An 18,797-nucleotide genomic window follows, 5' to 3' on the forward strand; every position below is an offset into this window, starting at 1 on the left:
AAGGAGGAACTTTTGATTGCAAGAGAATGAGGAATTCATGACTATACAAAAAGATAACAAATTATGGATAGGAGAAGATAAATAATTACATAATTATTTAATTTTTCCATGCGCCTAATTGTTTCGGCCTATCCTATTTTATGCTATGGCCTACTTTGTGACTAGATTCTTTTATCCATTCATTAGGTGGGAAAGTAAAAAATAGTTATTCTAGGGCTCTTTCTTCCTACATCTCCATACCTTCTTGTGCCACATACTAGATGTAAAAATATTGTTTTATCCTTTTCTTTGCCACCTCGATACATAATCCGAAAGATGTTTTTGGATTCGGAAGTGTTCTTGAGATTTATAAAATTCGGAACTCCTATGGATTATGTCTGGATTACATAATCCAAAAGTTAATCTCATATTTAAAAAAGACTTTCGGATTATGTAATTCGAAAACTAATCACACATCTTAAAAAAAGACTTTCGGATTACATAATCTAGAAACTAATCTTATGTATAGAAAAGACTTCCATATTATGTAATCTGGAAACTAATCACAAAATGCTTGGATTACATAATCCAGAAGCTAATTCTGGATTAAAATAAGACTTCCGAATTATGTAATTTGGAATTTTAAAGAAAAGTATTTTAGAATAAAAAAAATTATTTATGGAGGTGGTATGGAAGCCGAAGAAGCAGCCTTATTTTAGAGGTGTAGAGATCGGTCCATAGACCATGTATAAATTGACGAATTTACATATTCATATTTTTTAACTTTTAGATTAAATGTCTTTTTCGACTCCACAAGCCGATACAATAGTTATTATAATCCAAAGAATTTTTTTCGGAAAAATATAGGGAACATGTATCGTGAAATTAATTTTTGTTTTTAATCAAAATTTTAAATATTTTTATTACTTCAAAGAAAACTTTTTGAAAATGATCATTATCAATTTTTTTATACGTAAAAAACATTTTCAGTATAAACTAAAATATTTATTATATAAAACAAATCTATAAAAACTCGTTATAATAGTTTGAATTAGATAAAAAAAATCAATTTAACATTACGAAAACGAAAGACATATTTATCCTTATTTTAATTTTTTTCCTAATTTTATTTTTTCTTGCAATTGTAAGACCGTCAAAAGTTAAGGCTGTTAACCACGTCCTTATTTTTTTAACTGACAGAAAGATTAGAATATGACAAAGTACTATTAATTCAATTTATATTCAAAAAATTATGAAAAGCAATAAGGTATAGACTGAAACCCTAAAAAATAAAAAATAAACCTTCACTGAACAAACCATAAGGGTTTTACTTTTGTGGGGTTTCTATTTTTGTCATCTTCTATGAATGGCATGTTCGTAAACAGAATAAATTATAAACCATAAATTATAACCAAGTCACGTTGTTCATGCTACTTTAAAGCTCTCCGACAAGTGCTGATAGTACTTCTTTTGCTGTTCCAAAAATCAAAATAAATCAATGTAAATTTCTATTAACTAATTTCTTCAGCACAAGGCATCAGATTTCATGTATACGAAAATAGAGGAATAAGGCTTACCCTGTCAGACACTGACGGCGAGACTTTACTTAGTGCTACTTCAAAATGAGTACTGTTGATAGTTTTATGTTTCTCTTCCACAGCAGCCATTGCCGCTTCATTCATCTGTGTAGTCAAGAAAATCAGTATTTATAATTCTAACCACTGTAACACGGACACTGACACAAAGATACGTATAATCTCTGAAATGTAGGACACGGGAACACGGATTTATATATTATATAACTATAAACTATATAAATTAACAATAAAAATTTATAAAAAGATTTATTTATTATTTTTTTAATCATAATAAAAACTTATATAATAAGTTTGATTTTTTAGAAAATTAATGTATTTCTCATTTTTAAAATTGTGTTAGAATCGTACTAGAATTATCACAAATCTAATAAATATTTTTTGAATTAGACACTTCACCCAATACGTGTCCTACAAGTGTGTCCAAGACATACCATTTAAGAGGCGTGTCCGAACCTCATTGATCCTAACTACATAGTTTGTCCCACACAAGCATACATACATACATACAAAATATACAAGAATGATATGGGGATTAAAGAGACAACATCAATAAAAGAGCAGAGACAAACCAATGCAGCAAGATCAGCGCCACTTAGGTTTTCACAACCTGCCATGGTTGCCATCGCACTCAAATCCACAGTGGCATCAATAGCCTTATTCCTTGCAAGAGCTTTCAATATCAAAACTCGCTGATCTGGGCTGGGTAGTGGAACGTACAGAAGTTTACCAAATCTACCAGGCCGTAAGAGAGCACGATCCATCACCTCAGGCCTGCAAAAATGAGAAACTGACTATGAATATGGCGTGATGTGCAGTGAAATAACTAATTCGAGAATAGATATGGTGAACAAGGTGTGTACCTATTTGTAGCACCAATCACAAAAACACCTCTTCGATGTCCTGCACCATCCAACTCAATAAGCAACTGCAAATTCATACAACTGTCATGTTTCCATCATGTTATCAGTTAAAATGGCTGTACTTTTCTCATTTCAAAAAACTACTAATTTTTTACCTGGTTCAACAGTCGTTCAATAACCCAACCACCTTCCTTACCACGTTTAGTTGTCAAAGCATCAACCTGAAAATGGCATGAAAATAAATTTTAGCATTCGTAGGTATATCATTCTATACAACAAGTTGCTTACTGAGAACTTGTTCGAACCCGTCATATAGACCAAGGAAATTAATGATAGAAATAGACTTGAACATCAATAGTTTGCTTAGTAAGCACCAATCACAAAAATAACAGCCACTAATGTGAACGACTGAAAGAATTATTTAACAATAAATAGAGGAACAGAATAAAAAACAGTAATAAAACTCCATATTAGTTTCTCCGAAGAAAGAAAATTCTAGACAATGATATATTTTATATAGATCACCATCCGAAATCAAATTGGTATATCATTATAAAATATTCAAGTTAACCAACACTGCTAAGAAGAGAACCAGAAACAAACCTCGTCAAAGAAAAGTATACAAGGTGCACATGTCCTTGCACGGCTAAACAATGTCCGAACTGCAAGCTCGCTTTCTCCAACATATTTATTTAAAAGTTCAGGACCCTAAAATTGCAACAAAGCAATTTAATCATTTACAAAAATACGTATTCAAAACAAGACAGCCAACATTAATGAGAAATGGGATGAGTATTTAAACAGACCTTGATATGGATAAAACTAGCCCCTGCCTCACTGGCAACAGCTTTGGCAATCAGCGTTTTACCACAACCAGGAGGTCCATAAAGCAAAAATCCAGTCTCAAGATCAACCCCGAGCCCCTAAAATAAATTAATACATGCACAGAAATCAATGAGTGATATACAACTTACTATAATTTTCTTGAAATGTCAAAGACAAAAATCAAACCAAGTTTTAGCAAAAGAACATGAAACTTATTAAGAGAATTTAAATATACAGTAACCAAATTACTAAATATTGATCGCAGATTTTCTGTATACTTACTTACATAGATAAGGAAGGGCATCTAATGATAAGGCTGATATAGATTGGTGTAACACTCACTATCTGTTATTCCATAATCCCTATCCCAAGGTAACTCCCTAACTTGAGGGGAAAAATATATAATGATAATTCTTACCAATCACCTGCCTTTTTGTCTAGAACAAAATTCTAAAAATTCACATGATTAAAACCATGATAACCAGTTGCATCACACATTTTGTTCAATACAGTAAAGGGAAGGGAGTGACCATCATAAAGAAATATTAAAAATCTATGAGTATGAAATAGTCATTTAATAAGAGAACCCAAGGCCTAAGAACCCCCATATTAGAATCTCATACTTCCAATGAGGTGGCAATTCCAAATCATGCAATTGAATCCTAACATTATAGCTACTCAACAATTGCAATATTAAAAGAGAAATATGAAATAGAAAAGAAATAAAATTAAACAGAGACTGCAATTTAAAAGAAGTGCAGTAGTTTGTTTACCTCATAATCTTCAGGATATTTTATTCGCCTTACAATATATCGTTCAAACTCTTTCCTTAAGAGATCAAGGCCCCCAACGTCTTCCCATTTAACATTAGGAATGATAGAGAATCCTTCTCTTCTTAATGAAGGTTGTACCTTTTTGGATGCTTCCTGCATCAATGTCCAGATAAAAATTATTAGCAAGAAGGAGTGCTTAAAAATAGGATATTCACCTAAACTAATAGAAAAGGCTCTTGTGACCCATAGATGCTCATAATAATAATAAGTAGACAAGCATAGAAATAAAAAGCACCTCAAAATCGGACATTTTGATGGCAAGCTTGTCCACTTCTTCAGCCGACCAAGGTTCCCTCCACCAGTCTTCAACATGCTCGCTCGTGAGTTCTTCAGATAATTCACGTCTCCTTTCATCAATTATTCTCTTCATTGCCAAATTACCAGCCTTGTCAACCAGAGCTGCCAAATCAGCACCAACAAAACCTGATGTAGCCCTGGCTATTTTCTGTAGATCAAATAAACCCTCAAGTCTAAGATTGGAAGTAAGCACAGATAGGATCTCCTCCCTGGCAAATTCATCAGGATGACCAATGATAATTTCACGATCAAACCGACCAGGCCTTCTCAGGGCAGGGTCAACAGCATCAGGCCTATTTGTAGCTCCTATTACAAGAACATAGCCAGCACTCTCTGAATCATCCGTTGGAAGCCTACTTGATTGATCCATGCAAGTCATTAATTGCGTCACAATTCGTTTCTCCATCTCACGCTGCAAATTCTCTCTTTTAGAAGCAATTGCATCAATCTCATCAATAAAGACGATCGAAGGTGCAGTTCTGTAAGCTTTAGCAAAAAGTTCTCTAATATTTTCTTCAGATGCACCTAATCACAAAAGACGCCAATATATCAAATTACGTTCAATTTTTTATATTTAGCATTAGTCATAGATTGGTCTCAAATTATTTTTTATAGTCACTTCTCTAACATTTTTAGAGAAACTTTGATTGATGTGATGTTATTTGCGCTATCAAATTGGATTATTATAAATAGAATAATACAACTGAACTATTGAACTATCAAGAACACAAAGTCAAAATTAAAGTCCAAACATTGCTAATACCTGAGACTCCAGAGACTACCTCAGTAGCTGAAATCTGATAGAAAGGAAGACCAGTCTCATTAGCTATAGCATGAGCAAGTTTGGTCTTCCCACATCCAGGTGGACCATGCAACAAAATGCCAGCCATTGGCTTCACTCCTAACTGCTTAGGCAACTGGGGATGAAACAAAGGTACAATTACTTCCATCTTCAGTTCCTCCAAAACCTCCTTCATCCCACCTAAATCCTTAAATCTCGGTCCATCCTTCCCCTTCCCCTCACCATTTGAAACTTCACTATTCGAAACCGAACGCAGAGATTGCTTCCGCACCTCATTCACCTCATTCAGAACAGTGCCTTTACTTCTATTACTCATCTCCAATTCAACGTTCTTTTCCACCGCCGCCGCCGCCACCACCTTCTTCGGCGTATACGACTTCCTTAGCATTTCCTTCATCAAATCAAACTGAGGCTCCACCTTCTCCCCGTAAATTGCGTCCTCCGAAGTCGACACCGCTTCCTCATCATCACTCTCCGAAGAAGCAGAGGACGACGAGGAAGGATCCTGCACCCTCCTTCGCGCGTGTAACGCTTCCATCTTCTTCAACCTCTCTTCACCCTCGTCAATTTTCTTCCTACGCTTTCGAGACGCGCTTCGGGACTCCATGTTGTCGTCATCGTCACCATCGGAATACTTCGGCGTGGAAGTTTGATTATGCTGCGCGGTGGAATGAACCGCTTCCTGAACAAATCGAATTAGGGTTTGGTGTTTAGTTCGGTGATAATCGGGGTAAGTCGAACGGAGATGGTTGGCGATTTCTTCCGCCGTGGAGTATTTGGACTTGCAGGTATCAATGCGGCGACGGAGGGCTTGTTGCAGAGACCTTCCTCCTCCGTTTCTTCCCATTTTCCCTAATACTCTCTCACTCTCTGTGTTGTCTTCTTCTTCTTCAACTCTATTCCCTAACCAAAACAGTAGCTACAGTTCTCGCAAACCCTAATCAAAACGGTAGCGTTTCCTAAGACGCTCTTTTGTTTAACGTTCGAACTTCATAAAATATAAACTATAATCTACAATTATATATAAACCATATTTTTTACTCATTTTACATATCTTATTTAACTTATTTTGTAAAAATTATTTTAGTTTTATAACTATTTTCTCCTACTAGTATTTTTAAAATTTATCATTAAATAAATAGCACACCACAGATCATTTTATAATATAAAAGCATGGAGTAATTTCTTTAATATATATAATTATACCAAATATATTGTCGTTTTTTTAATTAAATAAGCTTTTACTAACTTAAAATAATTGTATTATTTGATACAATATATATCTATAAAATTTCAAGTAACTTGTAACTTTCCATTAAAAAATAATTACATAATCTTTCTAGTAAAAATAATAATGTTGAAGATTAAAAACTAAATTTAGTTTTTTTTAATCATTAAAAAAATCATTTTTCTACAAAATCCTTTCTTACCAATTTTAATTACATGTTGAGTGGAAGATATTTGTGAGAAGAAAAATAAGAAGATGTGTTGGCCCTATAACTTTTTGTTTGGATACCTCAAATTAAAATTTTCATTATTATTTCGTATTCTAATATTTTGGTTTTATTATGGTTTGAATATTGTGCTAAAATATGTAATTAGTTTAAGCTCTGTTTTTAATTTTTTAATTGTTTAGAATGTTTAATCATGTTTCTCAATTTCACAACACATAAGTTGTCTTTTGCATTCACGACTTTACATGACACAAATGAAGAAGTTGTCTTCTCAATTAACGACTTTTAAAGACACAAAATAAAAAAGTTTCACACATTGTTGGTAATTTTTGCAAGACCGTGTGCACGCACCATCTCATTTATTTCCTCACATCGCTACAACAATTCTTACTAAGATGGATACAACAATTCAACAAATGTGTATGAACAACCGCTTCAATTTCCAACTTTTCTTTCTTCACTCTCTATCCCAATTCTCAAAACATGATAGTTTCTTAAATAACACCTTCCTCCAAACCCATACCATACCATTCCAACATGCATCATATCGTTTTCATCTTCTTGTCTTAAACATATGATAATTTAGCTATATTATAAAGTTAAAGTAGATTAAAACTATATTTTATTGCAGTGATAGAAAAAATTATAAAATAGTTTTATAGAAACATACATACAAATATATATACTCTTTCGGCTACGTAATTGTATATTGGGTATTTTTTTTAAAATGTATTATTTTTGTGTAATGAAAATGTAGATACGTACTTAGAACACCGTATTTTTGCTAGAAATTTAAAATCTTATTTTTAATTGATGGAATATATTTCATTTGATAAACGTGGCTTGAATTGTAATATAATTACTTGTATAAACAAAATTTGATCTACTGTATACATACAAATTATCTACACGTGGGTTGAAAAGGTTTCCATTACAAACATGTGTGTATCATAAATGGTGTTGTCTCCTATCTGGTATGCTATGTGGTACTAGACTGAATCTCATTCTGTCACAATTTCACTCTCAAACTATATAAAAAGCCTCTTCTTCTTGAATGCCAAGTTCCAACATAATCACCAGAAAAGAAACATCATGGTCCATTTAGATCACATTTGGAAGTAATTTGTTTTTTTTTTCATAATCCAAATAGTCACATCCGGTTTCCAAACTCCGATTAGCGGCTAGGTAAACGGCTACACGGTATTTCGTCTTAATTTTATCTTTAAAAAACATATCGAAAGATTGAAGGAGAGATAAGTATATAAACTATCATTGACTTCGACTATTGGACAATGTAAGAGTGTATTAAACGTACCGAAACACATTCTCTTTTCTATCGTTAACCAAACAGTATAAATATAACGACAAAATGCATTTACACAAGTTGTATTTAAAAAATAAATCAATAATTCAAAGTAAATTATAATATTCTCTTCAGACCAACATATAAAGTGAGTCTCAAACTTCAAATTAAATTGATTTTGAAAAAAAAGTGGTTAAAATAAATTATTCTTACAAAAGGTGTCTCGGCCTAGAAGTAACTGACTTGTTGATTAATTAGAAGAATTTGAGATTAATAAATAATTAAATACCATTAAGAGTTATTAGGTCTAGTTTAAAAGGTATAATAGAAGACTATAAATAAGACATGACTATCATGATAAAGAGAAATGAGACTTTTCTTGTCATAAACTCACTAGACATTCCTATATCCAAATTAACTTGAGCGTCAAAGGTATTTCATCCTTCGAACATACTTGATGACGAGCATAAGAAGATACAAGACAAAAATCAATCCGTAAGAGACAGTTGGTCTCAATCTCAAATTGTAAGAACACTACTTTGAATTGTATCAATCAAAATTCACATTCCACTAATGTTTAGCTAAAATAAATGCTTAATTTGATTGAAAAAGACTCCCACACATGTGTTAAAATATGTAAACAAAATAATATATTTATAAATAATAATATATTAGAGAAAAAAAAAGATTTAATTTTTTTTTATAGATTATAATCAAATTATGGTTATAATAATATTAGTGTTAATAATTCAGCAACGGGTCGAAAACCCTTGTGCAGCAGACATAATATAAAAGCTTTCGTTTGGAGCTGAATGCGAGAGAGTGAAGGAGAGTGAACAAAGCAAGAACCCTGAGCGGAGGCAGAGGCTGAAGCAGCAAAAGCCGCGGCGGAAGAAGAAGAAGAAGAGAAAGAATCCGATGGCGCAGTCTCTTGAACTCTTGCTGATTCAGTTCCTCATGCCCGACAACGATGCCCGCCGCCAAGCCGAAGACCAAATTAAGCGTCTCGCTAAGGACCCCCAGGTTGTTCCCGCGCTCGTCCAGCACATGCGCACTGCCAAAACCCCCAACGTCCGCCAGCTCGCCGCCGTCCTCCTCCGCAAGAAGATCACCGGCCACTGGGCCAAGCTCTCCCCCCAACTCAAACAACTTGTCAAGCAGTCCCTCATCGACACCATTACCATGGAGCACAGGTACCTGCCTATTCTAGTCCTATCAAATAAACCCTAATCTTTAATTTGTTTCGTTGTCACTTGCGATCATCTGAATTCGAATCATCTTATTGTCGAATTCTGTGCTGTGCAGTCCTCCTGTCAGGAAAGCGAGTGCCAACGTTGTGAGTATCGTTGCGAAGTACGCTGTTCCATCCGGCGAGTGGCCTGATTTGCTGCCTTTTCTCTTCCAGTGTAGTCAGAGTGGACAAGAAGATCATCGAGAAGTAAGTACTTCATCAACTCCGTACTGTTCAGAACTGTGTTATTTTGTTTATGGCGTGCTTGGAAATCCGTGGAGTGGCAAATGAATGTATTGCAATTTATAGTGTAGGAAGGAGGAGCAATGTGAGGGTTGGATTGGTTTCGACATGGGTTCAGTTGTTTGAAATTGAAACTGAAATCCAAACAGAGTTTTATTTTTGGAAATAAAATAATATTGTTCAATTGAATTTATTTATTTAGTAGACTTAGTGATGCTACTGGAGTGGGATTTTAGAGTGACTTTAAGAAGATGGATGATTTTAACTTTTTTTTAAAACTTTTTGTTTCACTTATTTGAATCGTTTGTTGTTTGCATTCTGACGAGCTTAGCATCTAACCAAATTCTGTTTGTTGCTTTTTGGGATGTAAGGTGGCATTAATTCTCTTCAGCTCTTTAACTGAAACAATTGGGAATGCTTTTCGGCCGTATTTTGCAGATCTGCAAGCTCTGCTACTCAAGTGCTTGCAGGACGAGACTAGCAATCGTGTTAGAGTTGCCGCCCTCAAGTGTGTTGATCTCCTTTATCTATCTAATTTTGTCCATATGAAGCAATTATTTTAGTATCCTTTTGTTGTTTGTTGAGAATTATGCCTGTTCTGTCAGGGCGGTGGGGTCTTTTCTGGAATTCACTCATGATGGGGATGAAGTGGTGAGTCACTGCTGTTTCTGTGGTAAAATAAAAGAGAAAAAATTATGTTATTAATGTTTTTCATCTTTTAAGTGTTAGCAAACTATGCTCATTTCATTTCTAGTTAGTGAATGATTTTCATATTGGCTGTAGTAAGTTCATAACTAATACGTTTCATATCAGTGAGAGTTAATTTACTGCAACCAACCCCAGATTAGAACCTTCATAAAGAGGGGGGAAAGGAAGAAATATGCAATAGCAATTTCAGTTGTACAGGACAACAAGTTCAAACTTACTGTATTGATAATATGAATGCATAGTCTTTGTGACTGAATGTTGCGCATGGTAGTATTTAGCACTTGTGTTAGCTGTAGTGATCTTTGCAAGACCAACATGTGTCGACTGAAATAAATTTATGTCTGAGCTCTAAATACTTTTATGATAGGAAGTAATCATCTTTGTATTTCAATCTTTGATGTGCATTATTAATTTGGTATCTATAATGAAGCCAATAGCTTCTAGTTTAGTTTTTCATTTTTGCAAGCTGCTTCTAAAATTGTTACCTAGGCCGCTGGATCAGCATATTGTATATTTTCTCAACTCATAAATTAGCATCTGTGTGCAGATTAAGTTTCGTGAGTTCATTCCAAGCATCTTGAATGTATCACGCCAGTGCATTGCCTCAGGAGAAGAAGATGTTGCCATACTTGCTTTTGAAATTTTTGATGAGCTGATAGAGTCTCCTGCACCACTTCTTGGAGATTCTGTGAAATCTATAGTGCAGTTCTCCCTCGAGGTTTGCTCAAGCCAAAATTTAGAGTCTAATACACGTCATCAGGTTGGTTAGGATCATAAAGTATATCGCTACAACTTTTTATACACTCACTGTTATAGTTGTTTTTCACTCTCTAGGTTCATGTTATTTGCTCCATGTAACAGGCAATTCAAATCATTTCATGGCTGGCAAAGTACAAGTCCAGTACTTTGAAAAAACATAAGCTGATCATACCTATTCTTCAAGTTTTATGCCCTTTGCTTGCTGAATCAACTAATGAAAATGAAGATGATGATCTTGCTCCGGATCGGGCTGCTGCAGAAGTTATCGATACTATGGCTTTAAACATCCCAAAGCATGTTTATCAACCAGTTTTCGAATTTGCTTCTGTAAGCTGTCAAAATGCAAACCCAAAGTTTCGGGAAGCATCTGTTACTGCTTTGGGTGTCATTTCAGAAGGTTGTTTGGAGCCCATGAAAAGTAAACTGGAACCCATTCTCCATATTGTCCTGGGAGCTCTGAGGGATCCAGAACAAATGGTCAGAGGGGCAGCTTCCTTTGCTTTGGGTCAATTTGCTGAGCACCTGCAGCCTGAAATTGTATCCCATTATGAGAGTGTTCTTCCCTGCATTTTAAATGCTCTCGAGGATGCATCTGATGAAGTGAAGGTACACATTGGAGAAGAGAAAGGCTTATCAACACAACTGAATATTACCTTAGATGCTACTTCCAAAACTAAAAGTTAAATAGATTGTCTGCATGTTTTCTAAGCATTACATTTATATTCTTGCAGGAGAAGTCATATTATGCATTGGCGGCTTTTTGTGAGAACATGGGTGAAGACATCCTTCCTTTCCTAGATCCTTTGATGGGTAGACTGTTGACAGCCCTCCAAAATAGTTCCCGAATTTTGCAGGAAACGTGCATGGTATGTGGAAGATTAAGTATGCTGTAATTATTGTCACAATCACAATGTATCAGCTATTGGTTTTTGCTGCTTTTGTATTTAAATTAATATTGTTCACATGACGTTGTTGCAGTCTGCCATTGGTTCTATTGCTTCTGCTGCAGAGCAAGCATTCATTCCTTACGCTGAAAGGGTTTTAGAGTTGATGAAAAGCTTCATGGTGTTAACTAATGATGAGGATCTCCGTTCCCGTGCAAGAGCAACTGAACTAGTTGGAATTGTTGCAATGTCTGTAGGGAGAGTGGGAATGGAGCCGATATTACCTCCTTACATAGAAGCTGCAATTTCTGTAATTGCCTTATCACTTAACACTGTCACTGTCTGCAGTTTATGCCTTTGTTCTAAAATAATTTGAATTTTATTTTTAGGGATTTGGGCTGGAGTATAGTGAGCTTAGGGAGTACACCCATGGATTCTTCAGCAATGTTGCTGAGATTTTGGAGGATAGTTTTGCACAGGTCTGCATAGATTAACTATTCATTCATCCTATATCTTTTTTGCTTACTCTTTACAGTTGAAATTTTGTATTTGTAAACAGTATCTTCCTCATGTTGTGCCTCTCGCATTTTCTTCTTGCAATCTTGATGATGGCTCTGCGGTTGACATTGATGAGTGTGACGATGAAGTTGCTAATGGATTTGGTGGAGTTTCATCAGATGATGAAGCTCATGATGAACCAAGAGTTCGTAATATAAGTATTAGAACAGGTGTGTTGGATGAAAAGGCAGCTGCAACCCAGGCCCTTGGCCTGTTTGCACAGCACACAAAGACTTCTTATGCACCGTATCCTTTGACTGATATTTTTGATAGTCTGGTTCTGACTGATATTTTTGATAGTCTGGTTCTGGTTACTCCTTTCACGACAACAAAATAACCACAATTGTTATGTTTGAATTCTTTAATCATTTTAAGCTACTTGGAGGAGACGCTGAGAATTTTGGTTAAACACTCTAGCTATTTTCATGAAGATGTTAGACTTCAGGCTATCATTTCTTTAAAACGTAAGTGGATCTTTTTGTTCAAAATGTTGTTTTGTTTTTAAAATTATGCATGTTTGTTTCACCTATACCCATTTTCTGCAGTTCTTTGCATTTGTGCATGAGAAGAATCTTTTACTTTTCTTCAATAATTGTTTTGGTTTGTTCAGTGCAAAATGCATTTTCCCATGAATAATATTAATCTGAAAGATGCTGAATTAGACACTCAAGTGTCCCATGATGATGCACTAACCCATCAACTTACGAAAGTAACTAGGAAAAAATGGAAAAATATAATTCAATTGAAGTAAACTGCCCTTTATTGTTTGTGTGCATCATATTTTCATTTTTTCTCATGCAAATATTTATATATGTCCTTCTATATTACTCGGGTTCTCAAATAAATATTGCCATTGATTGCTGATGCATATTGGATTTTAACTGCAGACGCTTTAACTGCTGCCCATACAATCTTCCAAAGTCAACATGTAAGTTTGAAAAAAACCTCCGTGTGTTTAATTTTGCATTTTTTTTCAAAGGTGGATTTTTTTATTTTATAATTTTGTATCTTCCCTATAATCTAGTGAATAAATGTAAAACTAATGACCATTTTGGTTTTCAATTGGAGTAAACCATTATTTTTTTCCCTGAAACTTTAATGTCCTTGAAATTAACAAAACCCTAAATCCTAACGTCCTTGAAATTAACAAAACTTGAAAAAGTCCCTGAAACTGGCTCCTGTCGGCCACATTGGGTTTGGAGAAAGTATAATTAATGAAAACCAGTGGAAGATTGGTATTGCTTGTGTGGGCCTTTTGTATGTGTACCCACTAACCAGACCTGGGATCTGCACTCTTCCTTCTTTCTAATAGGAGTTTTCAAGTACCATGTTAATGGGGGAGCAAGTTGTTCAAGCTTAAATTTGTGAAAATGGTCATGTCTTTGGGTCTTTGACCAATGTTCCTGTGTTCTTTTTATTATCTTAATTTTTTTCTTTATATTGCATAGCCTCCATGCTCGGTTTATGTTTGCTGTAATAACTAGCAATTCATAGCATTTAACATTCCTTCTTTGTTTGGGTTCATATGTGATGTTTTTGTTCCAAAAGAAATCCTAGAAATCTGGAGACTTGCATTGAATTGGTGTAAAAATCTTGTGTAGTTATTCAAGGCATTTAATTCTTTGTAGGAATATGGACATGCTACTGCTTAATGCAGTGTCTTTTGTTCTTTTATTGATGTTAATCATGTTATGATTTGGAACTTTAATCTATATTTCTGAGTCCCTTGAGTACCAATTCTTGAAAACATGTTAGAGTCTCAGCAAGAGGCAATCTGGTCTCTTCCTTCGTTTCCATACTAGTATATTGCATTTAGCTGAAGGGTCACAATGTTAAATGTGTTTCCCAATTTAATGTGGAGGGACACATAGGCATGTGCGTGGCACTGAATGCGTCAAATATCACTGAATGCGTCAAATATCACTGTTAAAGAGTGTTAACTAACGGAGGTGAGATTTTTGGCCAACATGACAAATGGGAGCCAATTTCAATGACTTTTTTGAGTTCTGTTAATTCCAGGCTAAGTTAAGGTGTTACAATTCAAAGACCAAAATGATGGTTTTCTCTTTCAGTTGTGTGGAGATGGCTGCTACATGAGAGCAGATAAAGAAAAGTGTCTTCTCTCATATTTTAAATGTTTGTTCTTTAGTTTGAAGCCTTTCTTTCACAAACACCACAATTGACACTGCCTTTTTTCAGGAAGGAGCTTCTAAAGCCAAAGAACTTCTTGGTGAGAACATCTACTGTAATAATAAAATATTTTGATTTTGTATGTGTTATTAATGATAAGTCATTTCATTCTATCTGTATAACCTATCAAGTCTGCTTGATTCTTCAGATACTGTGATGAGTATTTACATCAAGTCTATGGTTGAAGATGATGACAAGGAAGTGGTTGCTCAAGCATGCACTAGTGTGGCCGACATCATCAGAGATTATGGTTTTGCAACTTTTGAGCCTTGTAAGCCTGCAATTATTTGACTGATCCTTTAGAGTCCTTTTGCTGATGAACTGATGCTAATGTGAGATTTTTATACTTTCAGACTTGGCACAGCTTGTTGATGCAACTTCATTGTTGCTTTGGGAGCAATCTGCTTGTCAACAGATAGAGTCAGACAGTGAAATTGATGATGTTGATAGTGCACACGATGAAGTGCTAATGGATGCAGTGTCTGATATTCTCCCCGCATTTGCAAAGTCCATGGGTGCTCAATTTGCTCCCATTTTGGCACAACTATTTGAACCTCTAATGAAATTTGCAGTGAGTTGGTAACCAATAACTTTTAATATTTTGGAGTAAATTATAAATTAATATATTTACTTTGAAATGCAGAAATCTTCTCGGCCTCCTCAAGACAGGACTATGGTAGTTGCCTGCCTTGCTGAAGTTGCTCAGAACATGGGTTCACCTATTGCAAGCTATGTTGATGTAATTTTTGTTGCTCCTTTTCTTAATCTCTTTCTTTCTTTTTACCTTTTGTGATCTTATTTTAAAGTTACAGTAGGAACTCTGACAAGTGTAATTAATTTGTAATTGATCGTATTATCTTTTTTAGCGGGTGATGCCCTTGGCACTTAAAGAACTAGCATCATCTGAGGCAACTAATAGAAGGAATGCTGCATTTTGTGTTGGAGAGTTGTGCAAAAATGGTCACGAACCAGCTTTGAAGTATCCTTCTTCATGCTACCACCCATTTTATAGTTGCATGATAATCTTTCTGTGTTTTGAGCTAGTTTGCGGGAGAACTATTTATATGATGATTCATGTCAATTTGTATAAATAGTATATGCTATTTGAGATTAAGGTTCTGTTCCACAATGCTTTGCATTTTTCTTAATCCAATACAAGATACTATGACAATATATTACGGGGACTTCATCCCTTGTTTGGTGAGTCTGAGCCTGATGATGCAGTGAGAGACAATGCTGCGGGTGCTGTGGCAAGGATGATCATGGTACACCCTGAATCTATCCCATTAAACCAGGTAATGCACGCTTGATTTGTACGGATTATACTTTCTCAATGAGAACTGTCATGGATTCTAAAATTGGACAGTTCATTGTTCTAATTTCTTTTAAGTTTAATTTTGTTCTGAATACTTTATAGCCAAATGTTAGTGTTTCATGTCTTTGATGCTTTTTACAGGTTCTTCCTGTTTTCATGAGAGTACTTCCATTAAAAGAAGACCGTGAGGAGTCTATGGCTGTCTATAGTTGTATCTCTACATTAGTACTCTCATCTAATCCCCAGGTAATTGTTAATTTTCGAATCTGTTAAAAGTTTCTTTCCTTGTTTTCATGTTTCCTCAATGATAATATTGTACAACCTAATTCTGTTTATCCTTTTTTAAATGTAACGCAGATCCTCTCCCTAGTCCCTGAATTAGTTAATCTCTTTGCTCAAGTTGTTGTGTCACCTGTGGAGACGCCTGAAGTTAAAGCTGTAGTAGGCAGAGCTTTTTCTCATCTAATTTCATTATATGGGCAACAAATGCAACCTCTTCTGAGTAATCTCCCACCTGCACATGCAAACGCATTATCTTCCTTTGCCCAAAGGAGTTGATCGAGCGCAAATTGATAATTTTATGCAAATTTTCACTTGTTTTACTTATCAAGTATGTTCTTGAAGAAATCTCTTGTTAAATAGTTTTAAGTGGAGCTGTTCGGGTCAGGCAGAAGTTCAGTGCCTTTACCAGGTATGCTACTTTTGGAAAATCTTAGCAATTGGTTGACATGAATTGTCATACGAGTTGTATACAAAACCACCTTGGATGTTTGGCTGTCCCTATTTTCTTCTATTAAATATCCCGAATATTGCAGCAACTTCTGAAAACTTGCCCTTTAAAAGGACTTGTACTACTACTTGTTAATTTATAATTCCTTTTGTAGGAAAATATTAGGTAGGTAGAGTTTTCCTTTCAAGACAACATTTTTCAGTTGTTTTCCTTGTCGTTATGTTTTCCTGGAATTCAATTCAATTCAATCAACTACTTACTTTTGATTCTTTACTTTCTGCAGGATGCTGCTGTTCCTCAGTGCCTTCTCATTTTTTTAGGGAGACACTTTCTTCCCCATTTTTTAATTAATTATTTATTGTGCTATTCTTTAGTTTTTAAAGTATATCAATTTTCTTCTGTTCCAAGGTATGAAATTTTGTTTGGTGTGTTTTGTTCACCGGCTTTGGGGGGTTGAGAGTTTGGGTCATTGGGGTTTATGTCTCAACAGAGGTTTAAAGGTATTTGTGATATATTCTACAGTTCTTGGTCAAACCCTGTAATTCATTGATAAGTATTGGATTTCGGAAAAACTTTCGCATTTGGAGCCACTTTGGTTTATGCGCAAATTGCACCTATTTAATTTTTCTGTTATTTTGAAACTGTTGCTGTATAAATCCAACCAGTGTATCTTTCACAAATTTAAATTTTGGAATACTTTTTCAGAAATTGATTCCTGGAAGTGATCAAATTAATTTTGATCTGATTGAGTGTCCCTAGTCCCTGAATACTTCATCTTGTTTCAAGACCTTTTGAAACAGAAGATGTAACATTATGATTGCTTTCTTATTTTTATAATTATAGAACTGTGTAGAATTGTTAAAAATCTAAAAAATATTTGTTGAATTTGACATCTCACCCAAGGGTGATAGAGACTTTAAGTTTATTAAGTTTGGATCATTTTTTTTCTATTTTGATGAGGGAAAACAAAACACAGATCTGCCACCAAGAAAATTCATCTCTCTAGATTCGTGTCATTCGTCAATAAGTCTACCTGTACTATATTCTTGCATAATAAGATTATTGACATCATATGTAACGAAATGTAATGACTTAGTTAATTAACTAAAAAAATGAATTATAAATATGAATATGATAATCACTTTAATAAGTATTCGTGGATTTTGACTTTTCACTGCTTAAGAAATGCAGTTTTTAGACATTGTTTTAGGTGGGAGATTGTGTTTGGGTGTTTGGTTTTAACCCTATATGTTTATATTATTATTCAGAACACTTTACTTAAACTTTCTCATATTTGGAGACAATAGGTGCCTTGTTAAGAAAGGGTAAAGAAAAATATTTTTCTAAAATTTGATCCATTTTAAACTTAGTCTTTTAAACTGTGGTCTCCAAAAGATTAGTCTCACTTGGCCTTGGATGTCCAATGATTCATTATTTATACTTAACAAATGATTCTCCATTATAATTGTTTTGGTGTAAATAAATTTGATCTTATTTTATTTTTATATTATTATTTTATTTTAGTTACTGTCATTTTATAATTACTTAAATTTAAAATTAAAAAAAGTCAATATTAAATTTAAAAAATTGTTTCAGATACATGCATTACATTTATTATTTATTATTTGAAAATAATGAGTCAAAACGTAATTGAACTTTTAATTGAAACGTGGTATTTTAATTGAAACGTGGTATGATGGGTAATTACTTTAACTTTATGTGATAAAAAGACACCTATTTTAACTTTCTGTGATAAAAAGACACCGTAAAAAAAACTTTGAGAGAAGTGTGAAAAAAAAAGACTGAAATGAAAAAATAACAAAAAAAAGAGAGAAAAAAAAATTAAAGAAGAAATATAAACCAAAAAAAACTTAGTTTGTTTTTTATTTTTGACAAACTAAGGTATTTTTTATTGAACTAATTTCATTATTGTTATTTTGTTCTAATGAATCAATGAAGGTGGTATAAATTTTGATTTTTAATTGCTAATTGTCCTATTTTTATTTTACTGTGTTTTCATTTTTGTAAAGCAGAATATTGCAGAGCATTCAAATTTTTACACAGTTATCTTAATGTTATTGTTGATGTGGGAGTCTACGAGGATGACTGCCGATACGACATTGTAGAGAAGAGAAAAAAAATTGATTATAAAATAGATATTTTCTTAATATTTTTTTATGGGAGTTTCTCTTTTTAATTTTCTTATTATCCTTTTCATTATTATATTT

The 18,797-nt window shown here is 34.1% G+C and overlaps 2 protein-coding genes across 2 annotated transcripts; one reads left to right on the forward strand and one right to left on the reverse strand.

Annotated features, from left to right (window-relative positions):
* Positions 1-1,192: 1,192 nt before the first annotated feature.
* LOC137832878 (cell division control protein 48 homolog C) lies at positions 1,193-6,188 on the reverse strand. Its single transcript, XM_068641260.1, has 10 exons — positions 5,156-6,188; positions 4,331-4,917; positions 4,036-4,188; positions 3,244-3,360; positions 3,041-3,145; positions 2,593-2,658; positions 2,438-2,502; positions 2,147-2,348; positions 1,557-1,661; positions 1,193-1,452 (listed from the first exon to the last, which is right to left on the reverse strand). The coding sequence occupies exons 1-10, from the start codon at positions 6,039-6,041 to the stop codon at positions 1,405-1,407; spliced, it is 2,334 nt and encodes a 777-aa protein (XP_068497361.1). The 5' UTR covers positions 6,042-6,188; the 3' UTR covers positions 1,193-1,404.
* Positions 6,189-8,688: 2,500 nt separating this feature from the next.
* On the forward strand, positions 8,689-17,159 carry LOC137832879 (uncharacterized). The gene is made up of 21 exons (XM_068641261.1): positions 8,689-9,144; positions 9,257-9,389; positions 9,797-9,933; positions 10,031-10,076; positions 10,681-10,893; positions 10,995-11,498; positions 11,624-11,758; positions 11,871-12,086; positions 12,166-12,255; positions 12,336-12,580; positions 12,710-12,798; positions 13,222-13,262; positions 14,534-14,564; positions 14,673-14,795; positions 14,878-15,095; positions 15,168-15,263; positions 15,391-15,503; positions 15,684-15,819; positions 15,981-16,085; positions 16,197-16,530; positions 16,853-17,159. Exons 1-20 carry the CDS (start codon positions 8,870-8,872, stop codon positions 16,395-16,397), a joined length of 3,147 nt encoding a protein of 1,048 aa, XP_068497362.1. The 5' UTR covers positions 8,689-8,869; the 3' UTR covers positions 16,398-16,530; positions 16,853-17,159.
* Positions 17,160-18,797: the final 1,638 nt, after the last annotated feature.

Source organism: Phaseolus vulgaris, chromosome 6 (genome assembly GCF_000499845.2).
Source record: "Phaseolus vulgaris cultivar G19833 chromosome 6, P. vulgaris v2.0, whole genome shotgun sequence".
Taxonomy (NCBI): Eukaryota; Viridiplantae; Streptophyta; class Magnoliopsida; order Fabales; family Fabaceae; genus Phaseolus; species Phaseolus vulgaris.